General features: G+C 39.8%; 2 protein-coding genes across 4 annotated transcripts in view; both read left to right on the forward strand.

Annotated features, from left to right (window-relative positions):
* Positions 1-5,893, forward strand: part of gsk3ab (glycogen synthase kinase 3 alpha b) — a 24,747-nt gene extending 18,854 nt beyond the window's left edge. The window contains exons 5-10 of the mRNA XM_005925144.3: positions 636-766; positions 1,041-1,245; positions 2,482-2,577; positions 2,739-2,925; positions 3,048-3,125; positions 3,250-5,893. Of these exons, the coding sequence (XP_005925206.1) occupies positions 636-766; positions 1,041-1,245; positions 2,482-2,577; positions 2,739-2,925; positions 3,048-3,125; positions 3,250-3,317 (765 nt within the window). The 3' untranslated portion in view covers positions 3,318-5,893. The remainder of the gene's footprint in view (positions 1-635; positions 767-1,040; positions 1,246-2,481; positions 2,578-2,738; positions 2,926-3,047; positions 3,126-3,249) is intronic.
* A 5,271-nt stretch (positions 5,894-11,164) lies between these two features.
* Positions 11,165-12,280, forward strand: part of znf574 (zinc finger protein 574) — a 24,424-nt gene continuing 23,308 nt past the window's right edge. The window contains exon 1 of one of the 3 annotated variants that reach the window (XM_005925141.2): positions 11,165-11,293. In XM_005925141.2, the coding sequence (XP_005925203.1) occupies positions 11,281-11,293 (13 nt within the window). In that variant the 5' untranslated portion in view covers positions 11,165-11,280. The other 2 variants (XM_005925143.3, XM_005925142.1) reach the window with 2 other exon arrangements.

Below are 12,280 nucleotides of genomic sequence, written 5' to 3' on the forward strand. Positions count from 1 at the left end.
TTATTTTTCTTCACCAAAGCCATTAAATTTGTGATACTGGGGCGTCCCGGCTTGTCAATCTTCAGTTTAGTATTTAAAAGAATGTATGCAGTGAAAATAATTGGCTGCTCTTAAAATGTCTAAAAAATTTGCTTTTCTCCAGATAGACAGGAATACTGTCTTCTCCTTTGTGGGATGAAATAACACGCCTATAATAAAACATGGAATTGCAGTGTAAGTTCACTGTGAGAGAAGCTAATAATTCTTTTCTTTTTTTGTCGTCAGTCCTGCAGCAACAACTTGTTAAACTGAAAACAATGAATTATTTATTGATTATTTTTATTCATCTATTGATTTTCTTCCACTTATTCGGTTCATATCTCATTTAATTTATTAAGTCATGCCTGTATTGTTTTTCTTTCAAACTTGTATATTGTCCTAAAAATAAATTGACTTGCATTTCATGTGGTCTTAAAAAACATGAAAAATGAAAACGGTGCAGGAATCCTGATGGTGGCTCGTAGCTAGGACGTCTCCAGTGAGATATAAATGGCTTTTGTTCTTAAATTGCTCTTCTTCTTTTTTTTTGAGATTTGTTTGATTTTTGTCTGAGTTGTTAAACACTGTTGGGCATCGTGTCTCTGTCTCCTCCTCAGGTGTACATGTACCAGCTGTTCCGCAGCCTGGCCTATATCCATTCCCAGGGCGTGTGTCACAGAGACATAAAGCCTCAGAACCTCCTGGTGGACCCAGAATCGGCCATCCTCAAACTCTGTGACTTTGGCAGGTCAGTAACATTTCCCGCCTGCGGGCAGATCTGTCTGTCTGCATTTTTCATTTTTGCATTGTAGTGACCATTTCTGTCTCATTGTGGATATTTAGTTTGCTGTCTGTTTGTGTAGCGCTCTTCCTCGGGCTCCGCTTTCCCTGTGTGGATCACTCATGCCTTTTTTATGTCTGGGTCGCTCACATGCTACTCTGAAAACAAACACACTGGCAAATCCAAGGTTCATACCGACTGCGAGTCTCATCCTGAACTGTCTGTTTTCTGAATCCTCCAGTGCAAAGCAACTAGTTCGAGGGGAGCCAAATGTTTCCTATATTTGCTCGCGGTACTATCGTGCCCCAGAGCTCATATTTGGTGCCACCGACTACACGTCCAATATTGACATCTGGTCAGCCGGCTGTGTGTTGGCCGAGCTGCTGCTGGGTCAGCCCATCTTCCCCGGAGACAGCGGTGTGGACCAGCTAGTAGAGATCATCAAGGTACAGTAAGAGTGCTGTAAACAGTGGTACAGCTGGGCAATACCACCGCCTCTTCTTCCTCTACCTCTTTGCCCCCCCCCCCCCCCCCCCCCCCCCAATTTTTTGCACATGTCGAGGAGCGTGTCAGGTTACATTTCACTGTGTGTTATACTTGTATAACTATGCATGTGACAAATGAAGAACCTTGAACCTTGAAATTTGTAAATGTAGGATTGTTTATAAAGGAACTGCATATTGAAGAAATATGGAGGAAAAAACATGCTTGGTCGAGGTCAGGGCTGCACAACATTTTTTTTTAACTTGGTCCTTCAAAAGCAGCTCTGTCTTAGAAAATGTTGAATTTAATCTGCACTTAAAGTAATGCTCTGCTACCTTTCATTTTGTTGTGTTTAACAAACTTAAATATTAGAAAACATCTCTGAATGAAGAAAATATAAATATGCACAGATGCACATTGTGAACAAACACAGAGCCGTATTCATGAATATGAAAAAACTCAGATAATGATCTTTTCTGTTATGACCTGTGACTCTTAAGTGCTTTTGGTTTAATACCACTCAACAAAGAAAAGACCAGGATCTTTTCCTATTAGTATTACTATTTATGCATACATTTTTGTATGCATGCCATGTTTTAAAGCACTTTTAGGTGTGTTCACTCAGGGTTGAAGTATGAGTCCATTTCCCACACTTAGCTATCTGGGCTTCCCGGGTAAGCTGTACAATTTATTTATTTTTCATCCACCTCAGACAACGACTGGATTAATTTACTAGCAAACAATTCCCTTCCCTTCTTGTGTTTTCATACCATTATTATATTGCTGTTGTCCCCTTAGACTCCCTCTTCTCACTGTTGGACAGGCCCCAACACATATTGAGATGTGTTTATTGTATTGTTTAAAATCATTAGGTGTGTACTCATATTTGATGATAGCTGGTATTAAATAGGCAAAACACAGCCTGAGGGCTAGAACCAGTCCAAAAATGATCTCAATACAGCTTTGCAGCATCCTAAAAGGAAAGCAAAACATTCCATCAATAATTAATAAGAGGCAATATAATGCAAAGGAATCTCAAGGTTGTCTGCAAAGAGGCTGGACTGCCATTTAACTTAATACCAATGCAGTGTGTTTCATCTGTGATCTCTGAAGTAGTGCATATCAGACAGTTGCAAGATTCAGACTCATTTATATAATGTAATGCAAATAAATGTTAACATTTCACTCCTGTTTGGCAGGTTTTGGGGACGCCAACAAGGGAGCAGATCCGGGAGATGAACCCCAACTACACAGAGTTTAAGTTCCCACAGATCAAAGCACACCCTTGGACAAAGGTATGCTCCCATTACTGGACAATATTGACGTTGAGAGGTTTACCTCTCTGAATGCAGTTACTGTTGCTCTTTAGAGAAAACGTCACACTAAACTGATTTTAATTAATCCAAATTCATGCTAGTATTGATCATCGATACATTTTCTTTCTATCTCCTATCAGGTGTTTAAGCCTCGTACCCCACCGGAGGCCATTGCTCTCTGCTCTCGACTGCTGGAATACACGCCGGTGACCCGGCTGTCGCCACTGGAGGCATGTGCGCACGCCTTCTTCGATGAGCTGCGCCAGCCGAACACCCGCCTCCCCAGCGGGCGAGAACTTCCGCCCCTATTCAACTTCAGTCCCGTTGGTCAGCATGTCCTTTTTTTTTTTCTTCTTCTTTCCTGCAGTCTGTTTCTTGCACAGATTATCAGCTGTTATTTATATTGTATCAGTATCATTAATCATGTTTTCTTTGCCCTGTTCTCTCAGAGCTGTCCATTCAGCCCCAGTTGAACTCCACACTCATTCCTCCTCACGCTCGTGCACAGACATCGCCTGCATCACACGGTACGTTATTAAATGGGCTTTTTAAAAAAAAAAAAATATATATATATATATATTTTTTTTTTTATTTAAAAAGGCACTGGTGTCTGTAATTGTTAAAACTTGTGCTTCCTCTTTTCCCCTGCAGAGGGCAGTGTGTCAGACAGTACCGCCCAGCCCAGCTCAGCACCTAGCTCCATCAACAACAGCACCTGAGCATTCATCCCTCTGTCATATTTTCTGTTTTGTCTTCCCCATGTTCTTTTTACTTTCCTCTGCTCCTCTCCCTCTCAACCTTCCTCCTGGCTCCAAACCCTTAAAATACAAGGAAAAGAAACTAGATACACCCACGTAAAAACTCAGCACTGCTATTTCCCCTGAATATTTAACCATTTTCAATAAAATGCTGCGCCTGCAGCTATGGGTTGAGGACATTTAGGTAGTTGTGCTTGGGCTTATTTATAGGATGCAGGCCCAAGTCCAGGTTGGCTGCTGTCTGACCTCTTAGGATGTTTAGGAGATGAGGAGGGGGCTTGTATATATTATGTGGATTATCTGTAATATAATCAACAGTTGGCTTTTATCCCTTTTTTTCTTTTTTAGTTCATTTTATTTGAATTTTATGTGTGGCCACAGTGCCATTGATTGGGATCCTGATTGGCTAGTTAGTGCATAAGGCCCGACTGGTAGACAATCATCCTTTGTGGGGTCAAAAATGCCACACTTATACTGTACAGCTAACTCTGTGGACTGTCTGTCGCTTTCCACTTAAGTTGTCAGTTCACAAAGGCCACTGGTGAACAGATTCACCAGAGGAATGATTTGAAACAAAAAAAATCTCCCAGCGAATACAGTGTTGGCTCAAGATTGTGCGTGTCATTTTAGATAAGAGGTGGTTTTAGATTTTTATTACAGAGAAGAGCTCCCCAGCCCGTGTTCACCGTTTGTTTTCGAGTATTAGCTCCAGCACTGCCTTTTACGTGAACGAGAGGGAGTTTTGTGCGAGCAGAGCGCACATCTTCAGTTTTTTCTGTATAAGCTCATGTCGTCATTTAAGCTGGAAACCAAGAGTTTCAATTTAATTCTCAAGTGAGTATTGCACATCTCTAAAAGGGAGTAGAGGGAAGCAAATGTTGGTGGGGGGCTCCGGCTACATCTCAGAGTAGCCTCGGTGCCTCGCCGTGTTTTGAATGATGTTGCTGTTTGTATCAGCCTGATTATGTTGAAGAATGCTGTTTTCGCCGCTCACACCATCACTGGCGCCGCTTATTGTTTGTGCTGGAGGATGACTGTGATTTCATTTTGTGTGTCGCCAGAGTGTTGAAACCATCTTCGCCCCTTCCCAAAGCAAGTCCGCCTGCAAAGCTCATATCATGTTCTCCGCGCCATGCGGTGATGGTCGGGAATGATTCACGCAGCTGGCAGTCCTCTGTGGGCGTGGCCAGTTTCCTCTCTTCCAACACGCATGTTCAGCCCATGACGACCACGCTGTTTTACTTCCACTAATATCAGTAATAATCTGACCAGAAATTATGCTCGAACCCCTGAAATCCAACAGCTTTTGGAGCCTCCCCCCTTCCATCCCTCCTAGTCTTCATCCCTCTGGCTTCAGATTCCCCCTTTTCTTCTTTTTTTTTCCCCCTGCCCACTGCTAAACTTGTAAATATCAAGTACCTTTTATTTTATTTTGGGTTTTTTTTTTGTTTTTTTTTTGTTATTATTGTTATTATATTGTTGTTCCTGTAATTTTTTTTTCTCCTCTAGTAGACCGGCGCAGCAGCGTCCGGGTGATTATCCTCAGTCGCAGTCTGTAAATACGATTTCATTTCAGTCCCTGGTTCACGAGGGGAAAACAGAACAAAACGTTTCATTTTTATTCTCTCTCCCTCCACTTCTCTCTTCAGAACGGCCCCTTTTCCCCCATAAATGTTGTCATAACTGTTTTATTTATTGTGTTGTGGGTTTTTGGGGTTTTTTTGATGGGTGGGTAAAATTGAGGGATTCTTTTTTGTTTTGTTTTGTTTGCGTTTTTTTTTTTTTAATTCCACATTTTAGTCTAGCAATTTCACATGCAAAATAATTTCACATCCAAGATACTGTACTCGGATCCAGATGTTGGAGCGCGCTGTCCAATCCGTGGTCTCGTATGAATGCAGGTGCACTTGCTCGCCAACAGGTGGAACTCCAGTTTTCCATTAAACTTCAATGTGAAGGGAATGTTACAAGCCTCTGGATCTGTGGGGTCGTGGTGTTGGGAGGGAGCACGGGTCACTGTATGCGTGTGTGTGTGTGTGTTTGTGTGTCCGTGTGTGTGAGTCTGGAGGAAAGGGGGGAAATTAATTTGTCCATTGGCATTTATCATCTCCTTTGTCTGACTCACCTGTTTTTTCATTTCTCTGTGCGTCATGTGACTGTAACGGGCTTGGCCTGTTAGTACGCTGTGCATGCTTCACAGATGGTGAGTTTCTCGAGCACAGCAGCAGGGAATATATGTGTGTTTGTATGCGTGCTGGCAGACCATGGACATTATTACCTGTATTTTTTCCAAAATGAAAAACTGGCTATATGTGCTGTTTTAATATCTGTTTTTCCCCGTTCTGATCTGTCACACTCTGTTGTGACCCTGCTCTTTAAACCATCCCTTGTCCAAGGGTGGAATATACTAGATTGGAACAGAACAGTTGGATAAAGGAGATGATGATGATGATAATTAGAGAGGGATGGGGGGAGAGAGACAGTTTTTGTTTGTTGGTATAAATAATTAAACTCATTAATAAAGTGATGAAACTGTACCTGTGTCATGACTGAGTTATAATGGGTAGCTGAGTTGTATATGGAGGATAGAGGACATACTGGCATTACTATACAGTTTACAATGCTGTGAGATTTACTTAATAATTAAAAAAAAAATGATTGTAAAAGTTCAACTTTAACCACAATATTAACAGACATACCATACAGGCTTTAAAGGGGAACTGTTGTCCAACTAAATATTTTCATTCTTTCATCATGCCACAATATACGCTTTATTTATCTTATCCCGATCCTTGGCTCAACCCCAAAGTTCATCCACTGTAGCTTCTCTCCCTTTAAAATCCTCCCATATTGGGTGAAATGACTCTAACCATTCATTTATGATACATAGTGATATGAGTCAAAATGCACTTTTGAAGTTTCTCCACTGTATTATATCAGTGCTTGAAGCTGGTTATAGAAAAGTCAGCAGGAAAAAAAACAAGATTTAGACTGTAGTGTGTGTGTGTGTGTGTGTGTGTGTGTGTGTGTGAGTGTGTGTGTGTGTGTGTGTGTGTGTGTGTGTGTGTGTGTGTGTGTGTGTGTGTGTGTGTTTGTGTGTGTGTGTGTGTGTGTGTGTGTGTGTGTGTGTGTGTGTGTGTGTGTGTGTGTGTGGAGTGAGAGAGAGAGAGAGAAAAAACTGGTTTGGCTAAAGTTTTTCAAGAAGGTTTAACACAATGAATCACAGCCAGAAGGTGAGATTTGTAAGGCTCAGAACTGCTGAGGACCAAAGTTCAGTCCACCCAGGTGTACTTTGAAGGGCCTCTAATTTGAAAAATGTTGACAGTAGGAAATTAAGTAATTATTAAAAATAAATAAAAATCAGCTAATTCTGAGGTTCTTGGAAATATTTTTCAAATTTGTTTGATCTGCAATTAGACACCAGAACTTAAGAGGTCTTTAAAGTGTGTAATTTTTATTTATTTATTTATTTATTTTTTTGATAAACCAACAATTAAAGGCTGTTAAGTTCCAGGATGCTTTCTTTCCCGTATCTGAGGTTCAATGTGTTTTCAAAGTGTTCTTTAATGTTTTGTACAAGTTAAAAAAGCTTCCGTATTATTCAGTCCCATTATCTGAATGGCAATCTACAGTAAGCTCTGAGAGGGTGGTTTACTGATTTACTGCAGCTCAGATACCAAACAGAGCTGAAGACTCAAAATACTAAATAATAACTGAAAATAAAAACTGAGAACAGAGACTCGCCAATAATAAACAATAAATCCAACTCAAAACGCTGGGACCAGTCAGTGACCGTGACAGCTTCAACAGGTTTGTCCTACAGTTAGGTAATTGTTATTTAACTTTAATACAGATGATGTGGATCTGAACTAAATGTAAGGCAGTACATATTTATGCATTTTGATGTGTAATTTTGCTCATCAGGTATGAGTCTCTGGATTTTGCTTTGTGTGAAACCTTTTTAATGAAAGGATTAATGAAATGAAGCTCTGCAGCAGAGTCAGTGTGGATCAGCGAACTCTGGAAAGGATCATTTGAATAATGAAGAAATCAGAACTGTTGTTATGGAAACCATGCTATCGCAAATGTCACTGAAAATGTTTTTGACCTTGACTGATGAAACCTGCTCCTCTGGCTGTATCACACGCATCAGCGAGGGGTTTCTGGGATGGCTTTCTTTTACCTAGTTGGCCCTCTTTTGGCTTCTTGTTTCAAGATGACCTAGCATCACATTGAATTCAAGTCTCATTCGACTCTGTGACCTTAAGGACCTCAAACACGGCTGAATTTCTTCATGGAGTCTTAACAAGAGCCCACACTGCTGCCTCAGAGCGACTCAGACTTTTCAGTCAGACGAGTAAAAGATGGAGAGAATTTAATGAAGTCTCAGGGTGTCCTTTGTTCTTTTGTCTTACTCAGTGTTCACTAGAAAATATTTATAAGCACTTGGACAACCTTTGCTGCTCAGTACTAAACTTTCATGGTTTCCCTTAAGGCTGCCCCTCAGGTTCAGCTAACATTAATTCATACTTTGTCTTTGTACAGCCGTGCAAAGGCCTTGTTTGACTTTCAGGATGAAGTCAAATTGTCTGATAACCGATGAGGAAAGAGTTAAGTTTACAAAATATCAGCACACTCTGCAAGTTACAGTTATGTTGGCATTTTTTTGCACAAAAAGCTATTCTGAATTACTTTTGTTGATATAGATTTTTTTCTGCCACCAGAAGTTGACTCCAAGTTATTTTAGTGACTAACATGACTGACATAACATTGCTGTACCTGAACTGTTTTCTTTATCTACGACAGATATTTCTAAAGTGTTCCAATATAATTATGGCTTTCACTAATTTTTATGCATAAAGGAGTTTTGGCATCACAGTTTCAGCAGATCTTTATGTCAAACTTAGCTAGTGTAGGAGGGACTCACTGCCTTTCAGCTGCCTCTGAAAGTTACAAACTGTTCATCCACACAGTGATCAGTAACTAGTCCGTAAAAATTGTACAAATATCCGTGAAGGCTGTAAGTTTGTCTGCTCTGGGTGTTCGGTTGTCAAACCTTGTGTAGTTCAGGATACTTGTGAATCTTGTTCTAGGTCTGTTAGCCATGATTCACTTCAACACATTAGAATGTACTGAGAAGAAGTAGAAATTTACCTTAAAATCAAAGCCTATAATGCTAAGAATTCGTGGCAAATCTATGGGTTGTTTTTTTTTTTTTTTTATTAAAAATATCACAGCAGCTCATGTAATCCTGGATTACAAATGACCCCAAACGGTCACATATCACAACTAAATGTATTTTTTTCTCTCTTTAAAAGAACTCAACGTTGTAGTTCAAGCAGCACTGAACACAATAACATGTGTACTCTCTCTTAGTTTTTGGGTTATTAACTTTTAAATTATGATTAGACCTTTTTTTTATAGTATAGTTTTCCCTTCCTTCTACAACATCATACCATCATATCTCACTCAAAGGCATTTAAAATAGCTTGTGGCTGAAGGTGGCTTTACAAATAAATTTGCCTTCATCCATCTGTTAGAACACAATTAAGAAAAGTATCCAAATCGGATTTATTATAATTATAATTTGTTGTAAACATTCAGTGGAAACCCTAAAGTTGATTACAACATACACTGAATAACATGACCTTAATACAATAACCTGTCACGTAGTGTCTTTACTTACCTGAGATTTGAAGGATGCGCCCTCTTTCAATTCTAATATTTGATGCATTAGGTCATAATACAAATAATCTGATTCTTAGAAAAGTGTCCTTTTTGAAAGGCGAGACCAAACACTTCATACCAACCATGAACTAAAGTATTCTGAAGCTGAATGTGAGGCCATCTGTTCGACAGCTAAGGCTTGGGCCAAATTGGGTCATGCAACCAGATAACGATCCCAAACACAGCAGCAAATCTACAGCAGAACGGCTGAAAAAGAAAACGGTCGAAGTCCAGGCCTCAACCTGCAGGATCTTAATAGAGCTGTGAATAAGCAAATATCCACAAACCTCAATGAACTGAAGCAACGCTGTAAAAAAAGACTCGTCCAAAGTTTCTTCAGAATGATGTTCTTCAGAATGTTCTGATGTTCATTTTGTTTGAGTTTTTACTGAATTAAAGACATCACAGGGTATTATATCGCATGTTGCTGATCATGTTGGGTTGTGTTTACCTTATTTTAAGACCTCGTAGGGACTAGATGTATTTTCATTATGTCCTAACATGGAAAACCTACATGGAAAATACAGGATTTCATGCCAGCCCATCCTGTCGCTGAGTGTAGTGATGAACACATTAAAATGATCACCTGTAATTCTGTTTTTAATGTATTCTCCAGAAATTGTGTGGTTGTAAAGTTGTTTGTATGCAGGTCTTTCACTTATATCTTGTTATCAATGAAAATGCCATAGCAGTTTATATCAATGCCATTTAAAATCAGTTTGCACCTGATTTGAAGTCAGTGTGAATAATGAGAAGTCCTCAATGTGCTCAGGGGGAAAAGGGTTCAGTGACATCTGTGCAAGCTCAATTTACCTTTAGCTACATGACTATTAACCTGTAGCCACTCGAGCACACCCACAGCTGAAACTGAGGTCTAACCGAGGGAGATGTTAAGAATGCAGAACAAGATGATGCAGGTGAGTAACCAATGCAGCGTGACAAGACCGCCCTGTTCTCCTGCGAGGTGCAGTCTCTGAACCGCAACCGTCAGTGAAAAGTTGTCATCATGGTGACACGATGCGTCAAGTTTGAGTAATGTTATTCTGTCTTTGTGTGCCTGTGTCTGTGTGTGACCCTGACACGTACCATTTGGAATCAAGTTTAGCGCTCAGGTGTAACAGTGTAATTTTAAGAAATAAACAGAGCGGACTAAACTTGAACTGACTTTTATATCTTATATAAGGAATTTGCAATGTATTGCAGTTTATATAGCACAGAAGAACATTTCTATTAAATTTAATTCCACCCTTTTTTTAAAGGGCACTTTTCGGTCCAGTTCAAAACTATTTTATTTATATACTGCAAATTTACAACAACAGGGAAAAGAGCAAAGAGAAACAAGACAAAAATTGACTTTTGAGTCTGAGCAATAAACTTGGGATATTCCAATATCGATAACAACAGACAAAATGCAATAAACCATGAGTCAAATCAATTCTTTCTTTTTCTAGTTGTGTGTTTTTGGCTTGTTGCTGTACTATGGAATACATTTCGGGCCTCCGTGATGGTGTTATGCAATGAAAAAACAAATCTAAACATTAAAAAAAAGAAAACCTTTGCAGTGTTGTATGTGTAAACAAATACTGTTTGTCTATACACACATTTGCTATATTACCAATGATGCTGAAGGTTTCAGTGCTGCATGTACTAAACTTTCTTTAAATAACTGTGACAGAAAGACTTCAAATATAGTAGTAAGAGGAGTATTCATTTTAAAGACTGTATTTTGTATTTTACTATATTTTGCCTGTTTCTGTTATTGTATTTTGCACAACTCTGTTGCTTGTGAAGCTCGCACACAAGAATTTCACTCGCATGTGCTGTACCAATGTACCTGCACATGTGATGTGACAATAAAAAGTGATTTGATTTGATTTGTAAACATCCTAAGAAAGCCAGGACTTTATTAGTTGGTCTAAATTCGTTTGTAAAGTGCGATCACTTTAAAATAGTGGTAAATTGATGATTTGTGATTAAACTTACAGACATATTTGTTTTGTAGCACTGTTAGTAATTGAGGGCCAATGATTGACCTCTTCACGCGTCTTGATGCTCCTGGCGCGCTTTTCGACTACAAACTCTCCGTGCTATGTGTCCTCGAACGCTATTGGCGCATTAAGTGACCGATCGAGCCAATCAGCACGAACCTTCTAACATACGGAAAAAAACTGAAGTTGTCCTATTTCCTCGACAAGCAATGTCCGAGTTAGGTAAGTGTTATTGAATATATTTGGCTTATTTTTACAAAAATACTGCTCTTATGGTCTCATATCGCAAACTGAGATTTATGTATGGAGGATTTCAACGGGGGGAGACAGCTAATATTAACTTTTAGTCTGTCGCCGCCATTATACCACCGAAGAAGCATATCCCGCCCTTCTTCTTCGGTCTTTTCTTCTTCTTCTCCTTGATATCAGAAAGTAAGCACCAGTGGTCCAAGTGGTAAAAGGGTTTAGTCGCTAGCAAATGCGTCGTTGACGCCCGCTGCCAAGGAGTAAAACGCAGGGTGTTTTATTAGCTTCCGAGCTAGCAGGATAGCTGGCTGCCACGCCGCGGACATGTTAGCAGCTTTAGGAAGATGGCCATCGCTGCATGTTAGCAGCAATCTGGTGGTCCGAGATAAAGCTCTTGGGCTGCTAACGGTTAGCCTTCGTTAGCTCGCTGATTAGCTTTCCTCCCAGCTGTTTCATATCAGACCTCCAACACCGAAGCAAACGGGACGTTTTTGAATGCGTGAAACATGAGTGACTTTTATTTTTTAGATCACCCCTCATCCGAGTCACATTGTCTCTGCAGTAACAGCTCTGAACTAACGGCTAGCATTTGAAATAACACAACCGTGGCGCAATATTAGCACACCGTAGGGAGGGAAATAATGATAGGTGCTTGCAGGTAAATTGGCAACTGTATATCACATTTCTCTTTCTCCCTTATTGCTTGACTGAGGTGTAGTCAGTAAGACGTTACAGTTTCTGCAGGTAGGAAAGACCTAAACAGACACGGTGTGGGGCGTTACTGGTTTGCCATGATATCAACAAATGGCTTAAAACGAGATTTATCCATCCATTTATATATGAAGCTTATTGCTTGACTTTGTTTTTAAACTTGTGTAAAATGTTCATTTTCATGTTGTAAGTCAAGGCCAGTTAAGTTACTATATATGGTTTCTCACTGTTTGGAGTAAACATTTCTTTAAG

Source organism: Haplochromis burtoni, unplaced genomic scaffold, assembly GCF_018398535.1.
Source record: "Haplochromis burtoni strain Fernald_Lab_line unplaced genomic scaffold, NCSU_Asbu1 Contig_80, whole genome shotgun sequence".
NCBI lineage: Eukaryota > Metazoa > Chordata > Actinopteri > Cichliformes > Cichlidae > Haplochromis > Haplochromis burtoni.